Below are 25,198 nucleotides of genomic sequence, written 5' to 3' on the forward strand. Positions count from 1 at the left end.
CAATTTATGGCTTTTTCGATCTCAGTGTCTCAGTGAGCGTGCGCATAGCAATTCGCTTTTTTGCTTTCCTTCACAACGGGGCCTTTTTAATGCATTTCGCAATGCTGAAAATTGCCTGTGTGGCGAATGAGCGCTTTGCCAGCGGCCACGGAATGACAACCAGTTAAATGTTGGGCGTGGCGTAGCCACCACATCTGTCATCAGCGGGGACTTCAAACGACTCATCTGCGCGCGTCCAACTTCGTCCACCTGTCCGTCGCGCTGCGAGCGAGCGCACTCCTCTGGCTGCTGCATCATCATTTTCACTTGGCGGCGATGACGAAGTTCTGCGGGCGCTAAATGAGCGCGGCTGATAACCACGGTTGGTATAGAAGACTCGCGTCCAGAGAATATCGCACAATTTGCCAGCTAGCTCACTCGTGTTAAAACAGGACAGTGGATCCCAGGTGAAAATATATGTTTTTTTCTAGCTGGATTATTGAACCAGAAATTTCCTTCGAGGTAGAAATATTCTAGCAAAAAATGGCATAATTTCTAGCTAGAAATTCAGTTTCTAGTTTATTTCTAGCTGCATTGAGATTTCCTTCCAGCTAGCATATTTCAGTCCAGCTAGAAGAAAAAAAAAACGCCGCAAGCTGGCAATAATCATCACTAGCTAGAATAAGAATTTTTCTAGTTAGAAGCTGTCGATTGCAGCTACAATATAATAATCAAGTCAGAAATGAAGCCGGAAATGATCATTTCTTCCTAGAAACGCTCTTTCCATTTTCACGGGGGATAGCTGCGAGTACCGCCCAAATCGACCAAAAACGACGGTTCTTCTTCGTCATCCACATTCGTTTGCAATGTTGCAAACATTCAGCACGCCAGCCGTTTCCGCGAAATTTGACGGGATATAGAGACACGTCATTTAATTGCGGAAGTACCTCAATCGTAGGGAGCGGTGATGAAGGTATGGCGCCATCCTCCGAAGCTGGCACTTGCTGCTGGTTTCCACCTTTGCGGCCACTTAACGTGTCGTTCTCGCCACCCGCAGCCACGGGGTCGGGATCGAGCAGAAGGGGATCGGCTTGAGCTGGCAAGGCGCCTGCGTCATCACCCACAATGGGCGGCTCGATGACCAGCAGGCTGCGGATAGCCGGCGTGAAGGGGGGATTGGCCGACGTCGACTGCGATGGCATCATGGCGTTGTTGCCGGTTGGGGAAGCGGGCGGTGAGAGCACGGAGAGGGCCGACAGGAACGACATGGCTCGGCACGGCCCCACGCCGCATAGCACGGTGGTCAGCAGGAGGAGCATGACTGCGCGAGAGAAGGAGAGTAGTTTAAATGGGTTATTTGATGGAGACACACTGAACTCTCCGGAGCATAAAAATTAGGGTATGCGGTAAGTTATTTTACCCTCTGTGTACGCGGTGTTCAGCCGACTGCTGTTTCAAAACTTAAGGCTCCAAATATTTTAATCGTTCAACATCGTTTGGCTGTCCACTAAGCAGTTCAACTCAACGTTAAAGCTGTCAAGTCCAGAGCAGCGATTCGCTTAAGGGGCTGTAGCGCTCTCTCATGTATTGTTTCTGCACCAGCCAGGCGTTGATACCGCAAGTAGCCACGAGAGGGCATCACAGCCCCTGAAAAAGACTATAAAGTACACTTGATTGAGTTTTATTAATTTGTGTAATTTGTGGTAATTAAAGGCCAACTGCACTCAAACTTCCCCTAGTCCAAATTTACTTAGAACGTGCAGTACGTATAACCAAACAAACTGGGACATCGATGGTAGCCCTGTGAAATGCGTTGTTAATTAGTTAGGAACGTTATACATAGCTTCGTCTCGTGCGAAGGTGCACCTGCCGGCGGATCGCGCAAACAGCCATGAAGCGGAAGTAACAATGCGGCCAACCAGGAGAACCGATCGAGCTCCACTGCGCATGATTCTCCTAGCGCTGCGGCGAGGGCGAAGCGCTGGGCGCAGGTTTCCTCCGGCCGGCCGGCCGCGTGCGGTCGCTCGCTCACGGGCTGGGCCGGCTGGAACGTCACTTCATCCTGGCCGTAATGGCCGCGCTGTTCTCAATTTAGGGTCCTTAATCTCCGAATTTTGATGGTCGTTTGCGCCGTCGTTACGCGTATTTCAGCTGTGATATTTTGTATCTTCAAGTCTTTTTGGGGAGACTATACGAAATAACTTTTTCAAGAGGTTCAAATATTGAGGTCGGTTGGCCTCTAATGCGTTAATTTATGATTTTGTCCGTACTTTATGTTGTTGTGTACTCGTTTGCGGAAAAAAACACCCGCAGCCTGCGTGGCAACGATGAAGCGGAAAATCCCCTTCCAACACTTTGCGTATAATTTTCATCTTCCTGTGGGGCTCAATGAGATTTACATCTGCTCTGAAACGCGAGGGTCGCAGGTTTGTTCCCGCCCAGGCGAAGCGGTGACCTTTTCGATGCTTGTGTTTGTGTGCGTGACGACGCGTTACTGAGGCTTCGTTACTACGGTGACTAGGTACCGTGACCCCGGACAAGCTACGACGACAAGCCGGGCCCCTAAAGTGATGCGTACTTAAACGAGACGGCTGTGATATAACAACGGGCACTAAAAGATAGCCAGAACGATTCCTGCGCCCGGTGCACGCTTCATACAGTGAGAAAGTCTGGTGTTTGCAAAGTGCAGATAATCGGTAAATTAAGATTTATTTTTAAAGCGAAGCCTTCTATACCTCCCAGATGGCGTTCGATGTCGCTACCTAACGCACTACAGGACAGGCAACTTTACACAATGGGTTTTAGAAACGCTGAGGATGGTAAGGGAAGGCAAAACAAGCACCTCGGGAAGAAAAAAAAAACGTTTCCGTGGTAGGAATCAAACGCGAGTCACGGGTTTTTAAGCCGACGTCTATACGATTGCACCATACCGACACGATCAAAGAAGCTTCGAGTTTTAATTGCGCTGTCGCAGCTTGCCGTCATGTGCGGCGCGTAACGCGTTAACAATACCTACAAAATGCCGAGCACTCATGAGCGCGTGCCGCGCTGCGCCCGCCGAGCGTCCCCGACACGCGCAGTGTCTTTAGCACACACACACAACGAAAACTGGCGAAAACCCCCACGAGCGCCTCGTGTTGCCTAGAAATTAACAACACCACAGCTGGCGCAACACCTGCTGCACTGAACCTCGACGTGCACCAGGAATGCCGCGCATGCGTCGTGCTCGTGCGCGCGCCACCGCTGCGCCCCAGCTGTCGTTAAGCGCTACCGCGCATGTAGTGCTTAGGAGGAGAAACATGACGATACCGATGCATATGATGAAGACTGCTACTAGCACAGTGCAAAGCGACGAGGGAACAAGTAAATAAACAGTTTCAAACGTGTACAAATGCGTGCTGATGTGCCCTTCAGTGCTCACGTAAAAAGAAATCCTGCAGCTTCTCTATGGTTCAAGTCTTGCGCTGCTTGGTACAATCTTCGCCAGTTTTTTAACCATCTTTCTCTTAAGAAAGAGGTTTTGATCTTTTTGGTTCCATTTTCTAACCTTTCCCTTATATATCTCTTAAGTGGATTCTGCAGAGCGTCCAAAAAGGCTCACTCTTTCCAAAAAGGCCCACAAAAATGAATTCAGTGTGCAATAAGGTAAGAGCTGTCGCGGCATGGTAACAATATTTCTCTTCAAGAAAAACAAAGTTGTGGCCGTGTACTTTTCAAATGCAAATAGTGGGAAGACATCCCGACACAACCTGCAAAGGTTTTCAATATAAGGAGATGTATTCAAGTTAATTTTGACGGGATAGGCGGGTATGGCGCAGAAGCCACGCCCGGGATTTAATGCTGGCTTTGTTTACTTATGTCACGTGGCTATCGACAGTGTGTGCAAAATCTCGACAGACCGGCGTTTTCAGTTCTCACCTGCACTGAAAAACAGCCCGCAAGGCTGAAGTTGAACTCGCGTCGTTGGACATGGAAACACCGTGCCTCATCCATTTAGCCACTGCGGACGGTGATAGACAATTCCCACTTTCGCTTGCACCACCCAACCGTGAACTCACAGAAAACGATTACAGGCTCAATATAGGGTGGAGTTATGTTTTTAGCTTTCTAGAATAAGTTGAGCTTTTATAAGCTACGCCATTCCCAATATGGACCACGAGAGGCACTTGCCGAAGTGAAAAATGACTGGTGATACCCAATTCTTTTAACACTGAAATTCCTCTGAAACGAAGCCAATAAACGCTGTGACTCGTTTTGTGATGCCTGGAGTTCCTTCGAAAGCCTTAGTTATCACCAGCAGGGAGCAGCACCACGTGCTTTTCTTGTTGCATGCGATGGACGCCTCAGCCACTACTTTGCTTTTGTAGTATTATTGTTGAAAGTGGCTACCGAATCATTTATTGCTGCAATCGAAATCAAGGCGGCTAATGGCCTCGAAATGGCTTCACTGACGTCACGTAAATACCTAATTGGTAATTTTTTTTAACAAGCGATTCAGTTGGGTTGTGGGGACGGAGCAGTGATATCTTCTTAAAGTGCACTGCCGCAAGCTGATATACTCTCTGAACGCACGTTGTGACTGCGTTCTAATGGCACTTAATGCTTCAAGTTAAATTGAAAATATGTTGCAAGAGACCTTGAATGGTGTTAGAACTGAAATGGGCACTATAGGCAAAATACAAGTTGCTCTATTTTCATAGATTAGATCACCGAGAACGCTAATATAAGGCTTTTACGCGGGCTTTTTTTAAAATAAAGTACGAAACAGCGGTAACGTGAAGGCAGGAGCCGGAACCACTGGTTATATCGGGCAACTTGCACCTGAAATAGTTATACGTCTGGCGTGCGACTCGTCTTTCCTGGCTTCCGCTGGATGGGGTTACCCGTCCATAATTGGGGCGGCAGTACCGGTTTTCGAGGAAGCGGGCGACATGCGCACAAGTGGTTGGTTTTACGCCAACATTCACGGGGCTGCAAAAGGACAAGATGTTTTTTCGTCAACAAGGCGTCCATGCTGATCGCAGGTCCAATAAAGGAACATTTGGCTTAGTGGTACGGCGCTGCAAAGGACGCGTGTGAGGTTTTTTGGCCAAAAGTGACGAAACCTCTTGGTACTTGGTAGCGTTGTATTCGATTGCTTCTATACCGCTGTCCATAAGTGCTGCCTCGCCTGGTTTCATTTTATCGTGGCGCAAAAAGCGGCTGCAGTCACTGTTCGCGTAGAGTTTGATTAGCGTTAGATTAACGATTTCTAATCACTTAAGGCAATTTTTGGCACTGAAACCATCATAAAATGGCTGTTAGAAGGTCAGACCTTTGTTTGAAAACTTCTTAATGGCTGCCTTCAGTGTCACTTTGATTTTATCCGGCAAAAAAATACGAAGAATAATTATTTCTTCGGAGTTCACGTTCCCTTCGCCTCCTATTTTCGAAGCCCAACTAGCCTAGCCATGCAAGCAACATGCGGCAGAACGTAACTACAAATTCTGAATACTTTATAAAAAAATTACGCCCATCTCCCCTCGCGGGAACCCTGGTGTGATGCGACGCTGTGGGTGGTTCAAGCGCAATCGTAGAGCAACCGTCGACCGAAAGGCCGCCGGAGAGCGGCACACCGGTTATATGCGCAGCGCGCCCGAAGGAGAGGAGACCGCGTAGAGAGAGAGTGCCGCGGCTATGACGCAACACAATCCAACACAATTCACTTTAATCCAATTCAATCCAAATCCAATCCAATGCAATCCAAGTCAAGCCAAGCCAAGCCAATCCAGTCGAATACAATCCAATGCCCCTCGCCAGAGAGTGTTCGCTATCGGAGAGGAGAGGGGAGAGTGGCTGCGGACAACAACGGACGCACGCAGGAAGGACAGGGCCGCCGACAAGAGATGCTCTGAGCGTCGCATCTAAAAAATTATCCAAGAACGCGATACAGCACACAACTCAAATGCTAGCTGTCGAACATTATGCAGCCGACACCAACTCTCGCTTTTGTTTATTTATTTACCTTGTCATCAGTTAGGGCAGCGCAAGATAACAGGTAGGTGGCCATTGTAACAGTTCTGAGGAATATGCCCGAAATTGCAGATACGGCTGATCGTAACTGCAAACACCGTTGCGGTAAGTGTGAAATCATGCAAGAGAAAAGACGTTGATGACAACTATGTACGTCTGAAGTTTTGGTGGGTGCCTGTTGGCAGTATTTTGTGAAAAATATGAAGTACAGCCCTTGCGGAAGGCTAATCTCAGTGGCCCTTTGCTGTTTTTCAAGAGCGGCTCCTTTTCTTTAGTTTGTGCAAAAGGACAAAAAGTAGACACTGCACCGGGATTTCACTTCCACTAGGATCCACCCATGTGGTAGAAATATTCACGTAGCCGTTTACTCCGGCATTCCTAAGAGCGCCTTTGTACTTTTCGTGCCATTTTTAATATACTTTATTGCATTTAAGAAATAAAAACTTGAAAATCGATCAGATAATATCGTACTGATCTCTCACTTAAAATACCAGCTTTTTTTTATGGAAGCTAGAGCTTCCTACGGCGACGAAAAAGTATAATTTGTTAAGGACAATGCAGTAAATAAACAACACGCACGCCTGTTGTTTCAGGGGCAAAGACTTAATTCGGTCCTTTGCGTTTGAAGTTCTGTTCTGCCATTTTAAGGAAGCGTAAAATCGATGCTATCATGAATGCTGGCTGATGTGATAACGGCGTGGGGAGGCGTTGTTTCTCCGTCGGAAGCTGCATGCGTAAAGAAGTGAGAACAGGTGCAGCGGCGTAAGCCTGGTAGACCACGACGGTACTAAGTGATTGCTCTCGGACAAAAACAAATGTAGTTGGGATGACCATTAAATCTAAATTTCTTTATGAACACGTGGAGTTTGTTTTCTTTTCCCGTTGTCCAGACACTGAGATTGTTACTGTAACAAAGCGATAGATTCGAGACTTTTTTTTGACACGAGGTCGTTATTCTCTGAGCCGGCCATTTCCAATATTGCTACCAGAAATCTCTCACCATTGCAAACGCAGAGCTAAATATTCCAGCTATATTTTCCAGTGTCCTTCTTCAGAAATCAGCGCACAAAAGAAACAGCACCTGCAATAAACCATTAAAACGGAAGTGTGGGTTTGTTGATTTGAAATCTTTGTTGACAAGTTGTCGGCGTACTAAATGGAACAAGACAAGAAAAGGCGCAAACGCCCTGCTCAGAATACTAGAAATAAAATGCCATAAAAAGGAAAGGCGGTACGTTTGGTCCTAACATTCTTTCTGACCTCGGAGTCTTTTTTCTTCGTGATTAGAATTTTTGGTGCGGCAAAGTCGGATCACGAATTTAAGTGATGTAGCTCACCTATCCGTTTTATTGTTTCTGGTTCCCACCGTAAACTTATGCGAACTTGATCCTCTTTCAGTTTCATTGCAGTTCATTTCTAGTTGTCTGCGCTGGTCTTTGTGTCGCCATTTTTTTTCCGAAACATTTTCGCCATGAATTCGAACCAACTATAAAGACTTCCCGTTTTACCAGTCCCTCTGAAGTTTTGTTGGATCGTGTTTGCATCTCCTTTTTGTTTTGTCCATGTTTATAGCGGCAAAAACTTCCTACCGTTCAGGGATTTTCTTAGGAGCCAAATGCATGTTTGTATGGCTCCCGTAAACATCTAATAATTGTATGCTTTGTACAGGCCGCAACCCTGCTTGATTCCTCTGCTCATCACAGACAAGAAAAAAACGACGCTCGCGCCGCAAACGGTGAGCGCATGCATTACGCATTGCATTTATTCTGGGCGCTCCTTCACTCGGTTCCAGCACCAACGTCTGCCGAGGATAAAGCACGCGTGCATACTTAGTCCGTCTTTCCTGTCCGGGTATTGCATGGACAGTTCGACTAATGAATACCTCGGGCCGAATGCGTGCCGACTCCTTTCAAAAAGCACATGGAGGCAAAATAGCTTCAAGTGCACGTAGGCTTACTCGATCGGTTTGGAACGCGTCTGCCAAGGCGCAGTTCTGAACATATTTCGAGCAAAACGATAGTCCCGGCTTGCTGGTAGGGATTGAGGACACAGCTGTAGCGCTAAATAAGGACGAGCACTCAGCTGACTAATACGTAACCACAAGCTCTCAGTCCACTACTACTTATCTGCTCTTCTTCTAGTTTTGCGCCAGACACGCTGACCTATATTTAAAAACGTTTACGAAAGCCGGCTATCTCCTCGCCCTTTCCCGCTGCTAGCCGACGAAAGCCGGCTATCTCCTCGCCCTTTCCCGCTGCTAGCCGGCTTTCCTGTTAGTTCGAAAGCGCTTGAATTTGCACACCACTTTAACTTATATCGTGTCCGATTAGGCGTGCGCACGAATTTGCAGCCGAATGCTGCCGCTGGCTCAGGCATACATTTTGACTAATTGCGTGCGGAGGCTTCCGCGGGCGTTTTCGGACGAGGGTATGCGCCTGTTGCAGCCATTATTCCGCTTGGGTGGGCTTCTTTAGAGGGGTTCCCGTTCGTGATAAAAAAAAAGGCTCGACGCTGCTGATTGGTTCCGCACCCCTCTGGGTTTACTTATTAAGCCTGCGTGTACGCAGTGACTCGTCTGTACCTGATAGCTTTGCGCGGAGTTGCGCGGCAGTCCCCGAAGCTCCAGCGAAAGAATTGTTAACGCCCAATCTATATGCACCCGTTTCACGAAGGCAAACGCTTTACGCGTGTTCTAACCCCTTGCATCACATTAATTAGCGCAAGGCAGGGATGTAATTGTTATCGTACCTCTCCCTGAACAACCAATGTTTGATTACTAAAAATATTTCGTACCGTCACGAGTAGTGATACAAACGCGCTTGGGATAATTACCCAGGTATAATATTTCATGCGTTGCGAATAAAATGCACGCTTTTCAGAAGGAATTCTTCTGAGCGCACGCATGTTCTCTGTGTGCATATGTGGGTAGTGGCCTAGAACGAGCTAGCGTCCAGCGACCATGCGGCATAATAAACCTTTTTTTATCTTCCTCGGACTCTCCCGATCTTGAAAATATCGCCCATTTGATAACTAAAACACTCCAAATGCATGTCCAAGTGTTGAGATGTGCAAGCTTGAGGTCCCCATAGATTTTTTTATGTTGAAGATGGTTCCTTTTATTGACTAACCTGCTCAAAAGCTTATACAGGACGCACAGGCGTGTAGTTTAAAACAATGCTTTGAGTGTTGCGAAAGTTTGATGGTCACCACGTGCGCTAATAGAAACCATAACTCTTATTTTCCTGCTCCTCGCACTATAGAACACCTCATGCTTCAAAAATGCGTTATTTTTGGTTTAGTGACATGAAAGAAAAAACAAAAAAAAAAGCCATAGTGATACAGTCTTCACCCGGAATGATAAATTGTCTTCTTCAACAGTGCAGATCCTCATAGTGAATCCTATCTCTAGATGGTCATTTTTATAAGGCGGCGGCTTGAAGATAATCTTCAAGATAAAATTTAACACCACCGTGACTGCTTATCCGGCACCACAATTATCATAAACTGGGCGCTCGTGCAAAACATTTCATTTATTTGTGTTCTCTGGCACCGTCACAGTGCCCGTAACATCCAGTTCTTTTGTACACTTTGTTAGATATCTGGGTTTAAGAACGCTGAGAGGACCGGGCAATTCATCAAGTTCCATATTCGGGCCCAATGGGAAAAATCCTGTGTCACGAAGCCGTCACAACTGAGACGAATAAAAACTCTACGAACGTACCGGTCGAGTGTGACACATTCTGAGTGGTGCAATAAAATCGTTCGTCCAGATAGCTCGTTATTTGTGTATATAGTCGTTCGTCCGGATCATTAGGTATTTAGGTATATAGAGACGGATTCTGACCACGACCACTGAGTCTCCTAAACTAAAATAAGCTGCAGAGAAATAGCTTTAGTACTATCCTCTGGAGCGATTCTTCAAGGCTGCGCGCGTGCACGCAAAGGTCCAAGGCGTGACGTTCAACTATCATAAGCCTGTGTCACTGCATTTTATTCAGTCCTTAAAGAACAGCAAAAACCTGGATTGTGAACATCAGCGATTCTTGTGCGGCCCAAGCGCAGGCAAAGCCACATAATGCGAAAACCTGAGTGCAGAGAACAACGAAAGAGCCGAAAATGCGCAATGCCCTAGAGCTTTTCGGGCAAGGCAAGAGAGCGTTAGAGAGAGCGTCTCGTGTGCGGCAGAACTGCCGGCCTATACAAAGGCTCTGCGACTCAAGCCATCGCCGAAGGCAGGAGATGAAGCAAAAGCGGGCCTTCTCCGGTTTTCTTCTTTCTTGGAGCCGTTTCTTCTGTTTTTACTCTTATGCATCACCCCGCATCAGAACCGGGGGACGCCGAGGCGCGTGCTGGTAGCATACTAAAGGCGCTTTGGGACGCCCAGCGGTGCGTTTCCAGAAGCCGATAACGGCGCTGTTGTTTTCTTGGCTTCGCTGGCGGTCTGCATAAACCGCGCTTTACTAGATTTCACTCTTGTTGCTTGTCTCCGCGTCTCATTTTATGACGCTCTTGGCCTCTCTTTGTACGTCACTCCCTCGCTCTACACCTACGTTTATTCTCCCACACACAAGCGTGTCTGGAAGAGCAGGCGTGGTGAGTCTCGGTAGTGCCGTACTAACGTTCTTGTTTTCGCACGTCATGCAAAGCAGTCACCTTTGCGGTAGCGCTCTTTGCATCCGCGTGACCTGTGTGCCCTGGGATTTTTAGGGGCTACCGATACGCTTTTCAGTTAGTTTTATCCCTTCTCGCGCTGGGTCGTCGTAGCTACCCTCCCGACGTATGAAAGTTTAATTCGTCTAACCCTAGCAGTCGCCATGCTGTTTAGCCACGCGGTTGTTATAGCCCTCGTTCATGTCAGTCTAAGCGCCTTTCCACACACCTTCGCTCATTTCTATTCATCGAGGCCCCTCCCGCGAATGGACCACCGTGGGAGCGCGGTTGGGTGGAGACGCTAGCGAGAACTCTTGGGCCAAGAGAGTGTGCGCATACAAACGCAACCGCTCCACGTATTGAACGTTTCTATACGCCAGTTTTATCCCTGCAAGTAGCTCGTTGTGTCTGACTGTTATTTTTTATAGGTAGCCTCACTCCGAGTCCAGCTTCGTTGCGGGCTTTCAACGCAGCCTACTGAACGCGGATCATGCCCGCATCGCCTGGCAAGAATAACACGTCCGTTTCGACGTGCATTGTTTTCACGATGGTCTGTATGCAAGGGACCTCAGCGGTCTGTGGTCTGTTTTCGTTTTCCCGTACGTGCTCCTGATGCGCAGATCGCGGAGCAATACCACTTTTTTTTATGATGCGAGTTGTTGGAGCTCTCGCGTTGCCTTGCAATGACAGGCGCCTCACTCTTCGGCACCAAATTCCCTCTGCCCACCTTTGCAAACAATACTCAGCCACGAATGCCTTTGAAAAACAACGCTCTGGTATTGTGAACACTGTCTCGTACCATATTTACCAAGCCAGGCTTCTAAGCTTGAAAAGCGGGTGTGCGACAGAATTCAACGCTAACACAATCTAGCCAATCTAACTAAAGGCTTGGGGAAAGTGAATGGTTTAGTATAGGAGTGTCTGCAGATCTCCACTGGGAGTAACCAGCTTGCACGATTCCTCGACTGAAATGCCTGAACGGTCATTTATGTTGGGAGTACGAAAACGTACACGAGTCGTTGCCTTCTGTGATCGTAGAACACTTTACCGCTGTTTCTTTGGCATGTTGTAAACGGTAATTCTCTACCGCTACAGTCGTAAGTTTGTATTTTTCTCTCCTGGTAATGGACCCTCTTTCTTCGTCAGTAGGACTGCTATATGAAAGCGCTTGTATCTTTTTGTAGCGAAGCTTTTAGCCCTTAACAGCACGTTGGTTGAGTATTTCCTAATCATGTTGCCATGAAGGTCCCTGTTAATTCCACAAAATCGTGTAACCTGCCTGCCTAACTGGGTCGTCTAACTGAGAAACGGAAGGCAGAAGATTCTTTGAGAGGATTTGAGATTGGATTCCTAAAGGTAACCGAAAAAATAACACCAGGAAGGCATTAATATACTGTTGCTTCTGCTTACGGTTTAAAGACGGACCTCTTGGAATTATGCGGCCGAGAATGGTCTGCTTCGGGCGATCATACACATGCTAGAATGTCTCACTCCTCAAGGAGCCCCATGGATCTGCCGGGACTCTCTTGCTTGGAGAGGGCTACGAATTCCCGTTGTCTCTTTTCAAGAGGAGGTCCTTTAGCAACGAAGTAGTGCGCTGCACATGAAGCAGGTATTAGCTTACCCTGGGTACAAATGGCTTGGGTTATTAATGATAACAACTATGATAGCGTGTCATGCGTATGTACACCGTGGGTAAGGAGGTTACAGCACACGATTTCTTTCAAAGCTACTGTCTCTGCTCTCTGGGGCTTAGTACTTCATTTGAATTTGGGAGCAAAGCATCGCGCTTGGGAATATCATCATCATAAAAGCAGCAGGAGCTAAGCCTCAGAGAGCGAAGAAATTAACTGTGAAATTTGAAATCATGCCCTGTAAACTTTTGACCCAATAAGTGCATACCCACATACAGATTGCTTAGTGTAGTCACTCATACCTGGTATTTTCTATTAACATTTAGCATCAGCTCTTCTTTCATTTGCACCCGCCGCGGTGGCTCAGTGGCTAAGGTGTTGCGCTGCTGAGCACGAGGTCGCGGGTTCGATTCCCGGCCCTGGCGGCCGCTTTTCTGATGGAGGCGAAAAGCAAAAACGCCCGTGTGTACGATATTTCGGCGCACGTTAAAGATTCCCAGGTGGTCAAAATTAATCCGGAGCCCTCCACTACGGTGCGCCTCATCGCCTGCGTTGCGTCGGTGCGTTAAACCCTACAATCAATCATCATTCTTTCATTTGCGAGCTAAAAAAAGAAAAATTGGGAGAAATGGACAAACGGGGTTGAAAAGATGTTAGAGCTTAAAATGAGACTTACGGTAGGAATATGTAGGACAAACACTAGACATCAGTTGATTCTACCAGACAAAACTTACAGCCTGCCACAATGTCGCATGAGCCCGAAAATTGCTAAAATTCTTTAAAAATACGCATTCCTAACGTGGGCTCGATGCAGTACGGGAAATGTAATTTTTATTTGACGATGCCACGGAATGGTTACTGACATGATCGTTTGCCTATTCACAAAAACAGGATTCTTCAAACATTCAATTTTAACGCCTGTCGTTTGCCCAGCGCAACACCATCGTATTTTTCTGTTCCAGTGCAGGCGCAGCTGAGACAATGGTTGGCCAAGTACCCATTGCAGGTCTTCTAACTGCCTTATTGTAGGCGTGGCGCTACATTAGGTGTTCTGTTTTATGCAACCAACTTTCTGGGCTTTCAGACAACCAAGAATAAGTTATAAAAATATTTCAGTAAACATTGCAATATTTCAATAAAAGCAGTAAAACAGTAATATTTGTGCACCACCAAGTCCACAGAGACAAATCTCAAGAGATCATAGCGGAGACGCACGTTCACGGCCACAAAACAGACCCCTCACTCGTCATCGGAGGAAAAGAAAAAAGGGAATCTTAATTTTGCTTGACAACTATGGAAGAAGAGTGAAGGCTCAGTAATATACCAAGTCTCCCGTCATTGTAGGCATTGAAAGCGCTCGAAAAAGGTCACCCTTTCGAAGCCACATTCGAATGGAACGGAACAAGGCAACGGGTACTGCAGATATTTCTACCCTGTGACATAGAGTTCCGGCGTGCCGTTGTGTGTCAGGTAGTCAAGTATGCGTTGAGTGCATATACAGTAGACTTTCGAGAAACGGAACCTCAAGATACCGAAAAAATAAGTTCCATTAACAGAAGTCCCGTTTACTGAGAGAGATGCGCAAAAGTGCAAATTTATGTGCGCACACACTCCTAAGGGCAATTCATGGAACTCTAAGCACTCTAAGGTGAATGTAGCGGATAGGTTTCAGAAAGCAAGAAAACTACAAAAGGTTTCGGCACAACATTCACAAAGTATATTTAGCAACAATTATTGACTATATCCTAAAAATTAGTGAAAACGCATCAAAGAGCCGCTTTATATGTCAAGAACGATGCCCTTTCTTTTCTAACGTAAGCGCGTAGTGCACACGCCTCAGGCCTAGACTTAGCGAGTGCGTACGAACCACCGAAATTAGAAGACGTCAACGTGGTAATGAAACACGGATACCACCACGATTGCACGAAGGAGGCGGAAGGAACTAAGCCCTGTAACCTGCGCTACTCGAATCGAGACCGAACGACTAGAACAAGAACTGTGATGTTGCATTGGTCGAGCTAACACGTCTGACTACTAACGAGGCGAGCCTTACGAAGCCAACAAGGCTTTAAAAAAAGAAAACAAAAACTAAACAGTCGGAACCGGAAAAAGATTATGTTATTGGCCATGGGTTGGACAATATGTTTCTTTTCCGGTTCCGTTTACACGGTGAGGCCGAAGGTTTAGTTCCAATTACCGAAAGTTTTTTTTTTCTCTGTCTGAATGCAAAACCAACCAAATTACAGGCTACAGTTCCGTTTAAGCGGAAATTTTGTTTAAGCGATTTCCGCTTATCAAGATTCCACTGTATGTCATCGGTTGCCTTCACTGTCAGGTAGCATGACCGCTATATTTATTCCTATTTTCCTTCCTTTTTTCCCGCACCTTTGCCAGAGTGGGAAGTGGAAGGCCAAAAATTATTCTCTCTGACTGACCTCTCTTTTATTCATTACACTTTTTATATGCTCATCGACGTTCTGATCTTGCAGAAGTACCCGTGGATTGTCTAATTTACGTCCGAGGAAGAAGGAATGCGACTAATTACTTCAAGGATGGTTTCCAGGACCTGTGATTGAACTTGAATAATACCGCAACACGCTGCAGGAAGTCACGCAGGATATAATTTACATTTATGGCAGCATAATATTCTACCCAAAGTTAACGATACCTTAGCGTGAATTCACTGAGCTATTAGGAGACTACTCACCGAGTTCACATACAAAATTTCAGGGGAACTACTTTGCGCAATTCGACGGACTAGTCAAAAAATCATGTTTAGAGCTGCTTAGGTGGGACGGCTGAAAGCGCGGAGCAGAAGCACTCGCCTGTACCGGTTAACAAGGGCATATTTCATATGGGTCGTACATTATCGCGCTGTCTATATCCGAAACAAAGAGAACTATTCTTCTAGGGGCACTGCGGAATGTTTCCGAAAAAAAAATTAACAAGAATTGCGACATTAGCGTACCTGACAGCGTACCATGTTTGTATTATTTTTCAACAACGATCCACGTCAGAGTGGCGGCGGGAACAAGCTCGATACATACACAGCAGGTGGTTTAGTAAATTAGCGGGACTACGGGGAGATGGCTCACAAAAGCGGCAGCGAATGCAGGGTAGGTTGGGAACGCGGAAATACCTTCAACCACCTTCGAAAAACCTACACACAAGCATTGCGCTCTCGAGCTCTCTCCGCCGTTCTGTACACATCTTTCCTTCCTTTTAGGCGCTCTTCAACCGAAAGCCTAAATAATCCGGGAATTCGGGACGGGAGCAGTAAACAGTTCATTGCATTCCCCAGCCTCCTAGAGAGCTGAGTTATTTATCGTGAGTACGGCTTCAATAAATATTCCAAATTCTCAATTTACATAACTTATTCCACTCATTCGGGGATTTCATTCCCGTTCAAACAAAAGGTCCTCAAATTTTACGCAATGGAAGCCCGAAGTAAGATTGCAAAACATTGTGACTCAAGCACATCATTCCGTTTGTTTGGCTCTACATTTGTCACGATAATGGGAATACTCGTTCGAGTTAGAAACAACTCGTCAACGCCCCAGATGCGACCCGCATCGAACTTTTTGCGAAATTTGGGGTCTTTGGAAGAGATGCGATGAAGCTACATATATATTTGTGACAAAAGGCAGTCGGAGGAAGCCACAAAAGAGTCGGGTAAAACACCCGCAAAATTTTGTAGATGCGAGTGCGTGCAAAATTTGTGTCCGCGCACGCGTAATCTGGGAAAAGAATAAGCCTCGTTTGGGCGGGGTAAACATGATGCCCTCTCGTGCACCAGTGGTAATCAGGGCCGACATTTCAGACGATTCGCAAGTAATTTGTCGGAGAGAAGGCTCTGTCTCCGAAATTGGGCAACCAACCGCAAATGTTAAGCCTCATACGGGAAATGAGAAATGAGGTTTTCTTGTTTGTTCTTCATATTAAGCAATGAAACGTTTTGTTTCCAACTTTCCCATTTATCATCTGTCGCAAAACAGTTGCGCCGGCATTGTCTTTCCACTCAGCACCGTAATGTACCCGAAGCTTTTTTTTTCTGCCGAGAAGAAGGAACGCGTGTGTTTGTGCGGGGTTGCTTGGAGCAAATTGCGAGCTCATTATAGCGAAATGGCAGAGTTTGTCCCGTATTCGAAGACCTTTTTCTAAAGATTAGTCTGCAATTTCCAAGCTTGTTGAATCAGTGCAGAGATTCCAACGAACGAGAAGTGGTAGCATCGAAGACAACTTGTGTTCTTCGCGGAGGCATACAAAATAAAGGAAGCTCACACTTACACTTAAGACTTGAATGTAGCGAAGGTTTACGCAACCGTCACGACAATCATGAAGGTTTAAGTCCGCAACTGCGGCCGATTTGCTTCTTTTTAGGTGCGGCAACGTCCTCTAGTCCATCATTGTTGCTATGATTGAGAGCTTCCTTCATTTTTTTGGAAGTGATAATCATTCGACGTCTCCTCGGAGGGGTGTACCTTATGACGTGTCTTTCTCGTTCCGAGGAAGTGTTACTACGATTACGGCGAACGTTGGAGTTTTCTTTTTTTTGCCGATTATAGCCAGTGTCCATATTTGGGTATGCTTGGGTTGACAAACGTGCGCCGGGGACGCCGGGCAGTCGTCGCCAGGCCCGCACACACGAGCGCTAGGCATTTTCTTGATGTTGCTAACTGCCGTGCGGTCACCGCCAGGCCCTCCCTCATGTGCACGCGCTCACGTGGGCTCACGTGCCCTCACTCGGCCATTTCTTGGTATTTTTAACTCCGGGCACGAAAAATTACGATTTGCTCAACAACTTCGCTCTTAACGACGATTATAGTACAAAGATTTTCTTTCGACCGCTTTTCCTTGGAAGAATTTTGAGCATAACAACTGGCTCCGACGCTAACATAGATTGTCTCAACCGCCAAAGCTTTGAATTCCCTATTGAAAATTGCCAGCTAATTTTAGGCAAACGTCGAAAATAGAAATTCGAATCCTCCGTAGTGAAGTCTGTATAAGTCGAAAATTATAACCAGCATCACAGAACCGCGACAACAACGCTACTACGACGTGCCACGAACTTGAGAAAAGTATGTGCGGCCTCCCCAATGTTCGACGAGAGTACCGCACTGGGCTCTACTATGCAGAACCCGGTTCAAATCGCATACGAACTCACATGTGCTTTGATTTGGTCTTAGCATCGATTGTTTTGTCAATACAGTATAATAACTACGCCGGCGGTCGTTCGCAGAATGCTGCAAATAAAGCTTCGCTGCAATGAGGTTTGCTTCACCGCAGTCATTATCTTTGTCCTGTGGTGCACGCTTTAAAGGCAGCCGCACCTTCGGAATGTCTCAGGTGACAGGTATATGAAACAGGGGTTAGTACGTTCAATAATGATTCGCACTAAGAAACTCATTGCTCCGGTCGTTACATTAGCGAGAAGAAGAGCATTCCGAATTTCATCCCTTTTGTAAAGAGAAGGCATGATATCTCTCCCCAAAATATACACAGACGTTGATGATACTCCGCAAACTACTCATTATTACGTGTCTTTCGTGAGAGACGCAGTCATTCTTCAGTTATTCGTGTATCTTCTAGGGTTTGTGGCGAATTGTGCTGACCGCCAATTTGCGGCACAAAAAGATACTAAATTGTAGCCACCTTAAATTCCTAACGTTCATTAAACATAACAGTGAGTCACTCTTGAACGCCAATTTTCTTTCTTGTTCCACCGAGCATTCGGATGCTGCTGTTGTCTTTCTTCCACGTACCCCTCGGTTTCCTGCACCACCACCAGATGGCACTGGTGTCGCAGATCACGTACGGTGCTCCGGTGTTGACATATCAAATACACGACTGCGTATTTCCCAGTCAGCTTGGTTAAGTGATCGGTGCAATCCCATAGAAAGGACGAGGTGATTCTCACTGACCGCTAGAGCGACGCATTGCTCGGCGGGCTCACTCCCAAATGCATTCACACGCCACCAACTATCCACTCACGAGTGAGGAGTGAGTGAGCCTCGTCATCCGTTCGAACTGCCGAGTATATACGCGAGTGGGAGCGCCACTCGCTGTGAGCCGCGTTCGCCACTTACAAGTATGAGCGCCACACATGTCTCGTAAGAGGTGAGTGGTACCACTTGACACGGATCACGGCGCATTGATATCACTGAAGCTCACATTATGGACTCTTTTAAAAAAGAATAAGTTGGTACTCAACAAAATTTTTAATATAACGTTTATTCCAAACTTGGAAGGAAGGTAAATATACTAAAGAGGATCCAGGTACAGTCCTATAAGTAATTACTGACGACAGCTTTTCATAAAATATGCGTAATAATATTTATGCATAAAACAACGATAATAAGAACACAGACACACTCACTAGAAAAATTGTTCTTAAAGATCTTAAAGAAAACGAAATCAACGAAACGGGACTGCCGAACCATCCGTAATACATAATTACTGAAGAAATCGTTTCGAATAAATTGAGTCCACTTATGATTATGCCTGTAAAAACAATAATAGGAGCATCGACAAACGTGTAATTGAGTTCAAGTGTTCAATTTCTTGCTTTTTTATTTCGTCAATCAATCGCATGGCAGAATGTCTGTTTGTACCGACATCGCTCTGCACTGGCACTTCTCAGTGGCTGCTGTCCGTGTACTGCTGACATCTCCGGGAAGGGAACGTCCGTGTACAAATAACCCAATAAATACGTGTTATCCTATTCCTTACGTTCCGTATATTTTGTTTTGTGTTATACTAATTGTCTTGCTCTATAGAACAACTTCACCGAGTCTGGACACGTAGACGTTCTCGTTTTTTTGCAGCCACCGGAAAACAGGCACAGGGGCTGGGATCTAATCGGCGTCCTCGGGATTAGCAGCACAACGCCAAAGCGAGTAGGGTACTGCTCCGGGTTAATTACTAAACGCAATTAACCCGCTTCAGTTACAGTTATTCGTCATCCACAGAAGCTGTGTGGCGCTTTTATCGACAGGCAGTGACACCGCTTTTTTGTCCCATTTGCCCCCATCACGGCGTTTAGGGTTTTCGCCAACACGGGCCAAGAGCCGTCCATATGTTTTTTCTGCAGACGATATAATTGCCATGGTGGGTGCCTATAAAGACTTGCAAGTCTTGCAATGCTTTTAAGATGCATGCAAGCGCTCGCGAGCTGCCTGCGACAACGCCGGCAATACCATGACGTGCTGAAGGGTTTTCTGTCCGAAACCATGCTAGTGCGGAATCCGCCGCGCAAATATGCCTCGTCACATCTGTCTAGACAGCCAGTTGTCTCGGCTCGCAGACGGTGCTTCAGACGCAGTGCCTCTGGGGCACTTGGAGTACAATCGCCGAAGTGCTTGGATTTAGGGCGCTTTTATGCAGTTGCTTGGATTAAAACAACGCATAAATTGTTTGGGAATTCTGCCTAAATTGGTGTGTGCGTTGTGCGTATATGTGTAGCACTGACACATACGTGGTTCAGGTCGTCCCCTGTGGACATAGCGTTTCATACTAATCAAACTAGAGGGGACACTGGCGCTGCAATCGTTCAACCCCCATGGAGCTGATTGTGGGACGTAGACTCGTGATTTTCGAACTTGGCTTAACTTGAGGCTTCACAATTGTTATATGTACTAGGCTTCGTACTTTTCCGCGCCGTCAGTTTTGGTTTTGGCGTCGAAAGTGTCGGTGGGTCATTCCGGGGCAGAATTGGTGTAGGCGTCCGATTACAGTGGCTACAGTGCGCAAATACTGCACGGCTGGAATGAATGGATACGGGAAGCACTCCGCGCTGGGTAGTGCGTTCCATCCTAGTCACGTTCATGACTACGCTTGCGATTATAACACGAGCACGGTAGCGCCGAAGACAAATAAAAATCTTTTATCAGCAGTAGGTATGTGTGCACAGCCGGTGATTTTTTTAATGTTGCGGGAGCGTGCACCAGCGGGTGCGTCGGCACCTTATCATGGAAGAAACGGCGAAACAAGTGAGGGTAGGCCGCATGCATAGGACGATCCCGCCAGTGCAACCCCGTCGTCTGCTAGGCTGTTCCCGCAAGCACAACACAGCCGACACAGTCCCTTTCCGTTGCTAATCAGCTGCATGTATTCACCGGCGTAACCAAGGCTCACGCGCAATCGCTGTGACCACCCGTAACCATGGACGCATATGGGGTGTTTGAAGCTGAAGGTAAAAGCAATGTATTGAAATGAATACTCTGTATATGCAGGGCAGTATGATCTCGTTAAGCCGTACCAGACAGGGAGAGAAAATGTACCTCTGCAACGGTAGAATGGCTTTACCTATTGCAACAGAACGTGGCCAAATGATTGCTTGGGGCCTACCAGTACTTTTGGGCCATAAACTATGGCTTACATAGCTATGTGCTGGTGAAGCCATATGCCTGTAAGATGAGGCGATCCCCAGCATGCATGCTTGCTATTCAATGAAGTCGCTACGAGTCTACATTGGTCACAGTGTTTCCCATCCAGTGGCAGGTGTTGCTGTGGCAACTCTTTGCGTTAGTGGAAGCCTGGCTCAGCGCCTGGAGACAGTCATATTGAGCACACAGAAAAAGTTGGCGACTGCACTAGGCGAGTGCTGTGTGAATTCATTGTGCCAAGAGCAAAGTGCAGAATTCAGTTTCACTCATTTATAGAAAAGCCCTCACCACAGTAATACTCTGCAACACTAATAAAGTAAGCACAGCATTGCTTATTACATCAAAAGCAAGAGCGCAAGCTTACTTTGAGGAAGTTGTTTTGACATTTTGAAGGCTGGTGAACAGCAAACATGCAAACTATGCAGTGAAAATGAGTGAAGTCATAAGGATATCGCATCAATGTATTTATTGCCCCTCCAAGAGCCACTGTGAACATATTGGTACCAGGATTTAGTTTGTAGCTACCTGCCAGCATTGCCATTTTCGCAACCAGCATACTGATGTACGCAGGGTGCTTTGTGCAGGAACCAACAAAATGGTTGCTGTAAGTAGCGTACAAATGCGACGTTAGGCTATGCTAAAAAGATTGCATGAAAGGAGCCCTAGAAAAACTTATAGCTGTAGAGCAGAAGTGTTTCGATCACCATCTTTCAGCGCAGTAGAAGCAGGGCAACAATATCTGATCAACGAACAAAACAAGGTTCTTAAAACAGCGTGAACTCGGCATAACAATATACAGCCACAGTGAACAGCAGTGGGTGGATCCAATCTGCAACTTGATAACCGCCAGAAGTAGGTGAGGCAGCCTTCTACCCCATTGATCAGAACCTTTTGAGCCGTACTGACAGTGCAAGATGGGAAAGGGCAGCTTAACATTTTTCAATCCATTATTTGGACAGACATCACAGGTGCATAAACAAAACTCTGCAGCAACAACGTATAATCTAAGTTTTAACTGACATTCACGTGGTGAAAGCTGATCCCCTACGTCACACCTTCATGAATATGTTGCTGGAGGAGGTGGCGGCGCCACAAAAAGTTTGGGAATGGTGCACAATAAAACCTGGCTTCAATGTGGATTTACATGGGCAGTGAGGACGTGCCAGCACTCTCACAGTCATTGGCACCACGCACATTCCTCCTTAGCAGGGTCCCTCAAATGAATACCACTTTTGGAACACAGTGGGCTAAAGTACCACGCAGAATACTTCCACTTAATTCTTTCAGTTCGATAAGCACGTACACAAGGCTTCAAATGGCTGCTTATAGTAGTTAAATGAAGTTGGTTTCATGCTGTGCCAAGGCTATCGCAAATGAAGCCACTGCTATAAGTCACATTTATGCTTACAATGGATGGTTTCGAACAATTAACTTTCTTGCACCCGAAAAAAATAGTTTGAATCTTGAGTGCCTAACAAGCAAGATTCAAAGAACATCTTTCATGCACTACAAGGCACTTTCCTCACCACTTGTTTTTCTCTTTATTGTGCAACTGAATGTACAGGATTGTTTTTACTATTTACATATCGTAGGCTGCAATCAACCTCTCCCCAAGCTATTTTGCTTTCTGAACGGTGGCCCTTGCTAGAATTTTGGTGTTTTTGACAGGATGGCGGCATGCCTGCCTTGTCTTGCGCGGCTGATGATCCATCCAATGATCCTGACTTAGAAACTTGTTGCATGCCTGGTGCAGCTTCTTGTGTTCCCTACTGGTCTGCCCCTTGCACTGCTGACACAGCTGGGACCTGTATGGAAATGGATGGCATCATTGAAGGTTTTGCAAGGCTTTTGTAGAGGTATTTAGAGCACACGTATGTACTCTTAAAATCCAGCACACTAACATGCTTATTTACAAAAAGGGTTCCAGCAACATAACATATTCAATGACTCTGGCTTTCTCATAAAACACAGTTACGATCAGCTGCGCGCTGCCGTGTTGACGCTGAAGTCATTACTTAAACCAAAGAGAAGACACATACAATGAACTCACAGGAAGCCAACAATGTTTTCAAAGGTCGTGCTTTAACGAGACATGACTTTAGCAGTTGGAGTATTCAAGACTGAACAACCACACAAAATGACTAAATGTTTTGAACCTATTGTGGAACAGCTTCGGAACAACGTGTGCATGAAGGCAGCTTGTGTATTATGGAAATGGTACCCACGAGGCACTATTTAGTTGCTATTTAGGCAAGCACCGTCTGATCAGCAACATTTACGCTGTTTGACACCTTCGCATGTAATTTCAAACTGTTCCTGCGCTTCGGAACGCTTGTATGGAGGCACTGGAAAAAATAGGGTGCCTTCAATTTCACACGCGTACCTAGCTATATCTGGGCGTGAGACCTCGGTTAGACAAGTGATGATTGGTACTTGTGGGCGTGTAATGTACACACACGGTGCTTAGATATATCAAAGCGCGTTATTGGTCATCTAATAGAAACATTCTGCACGGGAATTTTGACAAAATCAGGAACTCCCGTAAAATGTAGCCCACTGCTCCGGAACGCCCTGCATGCCTGCCGCTCATAGCAAGACGAGGCCGTTTTCTGGAAGGTTAACACGAATGAAGTACGAGAATGTTTTCGCTGTATGGCCTGATGAGATACCCTGTTTCCTACGTTTGTCGCTCTCAACATATAAAATTAACATTTGCTCACAGAAACAGCTCTACAGTGCGTCAATTAGACACCAAGAATACACGAACAGTACAACAAAGAAAGAACCCGATTAACCATCCGGTCAATAAAACATCGTCTACGTGTTAGCGACGAACAGAGGTGATATGGTCGAGTTCCGTGGTCGAGTTGGCCGTTATGGCTTGTTTAAGGCACCAAAGCAAACGATCAGCTGTTACTCAGCGTCCTTTCACGATTTTGTCAGCATGCCGACCGGACGTCGGGTAAGGCGACAACATTTACACTTATGAGTGGAAATGAAAAATAACCGTGTATACTTACTTGGGGTTATATGACGGGACGCTCCGCTACTCGTAGTCTTCCAGAACGAAATTTAGCGCTTTACAGCGGCCCTTCAGCGCACACATGCCACCCCCGAATCGCACGCAAAAAAAAGCGAAAGAAAATACGCTTCGCCGCCGAATCGCCGGCTCCGCTAAACTCAGCCGTGTATACAGTTCACAAATCACTTCCCCTCTTATAAAAGAGTACTTCTAAACCTTCATTAAACTTAACGTATAGTACAGGTTATTTACGCGACTAATAATTTATACAGTAATAAACATTGGTTGTAGCTTTTCAATTTAAAAAAAAAGTATTTTGAGTCAAGTCAAAATGTCGGTGTAGTCAAGCCAAGTTTGAAAATCACACGTCTATCTGGCATGGCCGCCCTCATGCGGGTTGAAGCAGACAATCAACGCCTCGCATAGACACTAGCGCCAGTGTCCCCTCTAGTGTATATTAGTATGAAACTCTATGCCTGTGGACTAAACGACGACCGATATTCGTCGATTGCGCTGCGCATTTTCAGTCGGTAGTCGCTGCCCTCTCAGTTGCGGTGAAAAGAGCTTTGCTTCTGTTTGGAGCCTTCACAAGGCGACACCTGGTTAGGTTTCCTATTTCAAAACCAGATTTTGGTGTGTTAGGAGGCCACAACAAAAATCTCCCACGTCGAGGGCTGCAGTGCTCGCATGGTCTTTATTTTTGTGTCGGCCACAGTGGTGATTAAGGAGTCTGCAGGTAATCAGCAACCTTCGCAACATGTTCCTTGAATTTGTGCGTTCAATAATGGTATTGATGATACCCGAAAGTCCCAGCGAAGGTTTTGTGATGAATGCTGGCTCGATGGATGAATCGACATAGAATTAGCATTGCCGGTAAGCTTACTGTTTAAACCGTAATTTTCCCGTGAATCAAAACAGCGTCTACTCCGCTCATGGGAAATTTACTTACAATAGCCATGGTAGTTTCGGCAAACCTGTTAAGGAGATAGCAATATTCTTCTGGTTACACTTTTTTCGCGTTGTTGCTGTTGGCGTTCCGTGACTATCTTTGTTAATTACCCTAACATACAACATCAAATAGCAGCGCCTGCACTTCGTAAGGTCTTGAAACAGCAAGAGCCCACTGTATTTTTTGCGAGTCGAACACCGGTTACTGCGCTCGAAAATGACTCTCACGAACTCTTGCCGAAACTTGTACATATACCAATATACGTGACATATATACGTCGTGATCGGCTAGTGATGACGCCGTTGGTGCCCGGACATGGCGGAGTTGGGCTTTGAGTGTAACGTGATTGCGCTCAGGGAAGTGCTTCCTCGGCGGCACATAACCCACCTTCACGGATGCCAACACGCGCATTCGCATGGTACGTCTGTGACTGGAAGCTGCTCCTCGATTAGCAGCATCGCTTTGCGAACTCTAGCGCTGCTGCACGAAGACTTTTAAAGACGATAGTCTTTCATGGACTACGTATTCTAAAATGTTCTGTCTGTCTGTCTGTCTGTCTGTCTCTGTG

General features: G+C 46.2%; 1 protein-coding gene across 1 annotated transcript in view; it reads right to left on the reverse strand.

Moving 5' to 3' along the window:
* LOC144180555 (adhesion G protein-coupled receptor B1-like) overlaps nucleotides 1–25,198 on the reverse strand; it is a 333,363-nt gene that overhangs the window by 112,385 nt on the left and 195,780 nt on the right. Inside the window, exon 2 of the mRNA XM_077708885.1 lies at nucleotides 927–1,300. Coding sequence (XP_077565011.1) covers nucleotides 927–1,298 — 372 coding nt within the window. The 5' untranslated portion in view covers nucleotides 1,299–1,300. The remainder of the gene's footprint in view (nucleotides 1–926; nucleotides 1,301–25,198) is intronic.

Source organism: Haemaphysalis longicornis, unplaced genomic scaffold (genome assembly GCF_048455015.1).
Source record: "Haemaphysalis longicornis isolate Haplotype H1 unplaced genomic scaffold, Haemaphysalis longicornis Haplotype H1 scaffold_4, whole genome shotgun sequence".
In the NCBI taxonomy this organism is placed as follows: Eukaryota; Metazoa; Arthropoda; class Arachnida; order Ixodida; family Ixodidae; genus Haemaphysalis; species Haemaphysalis longicornis.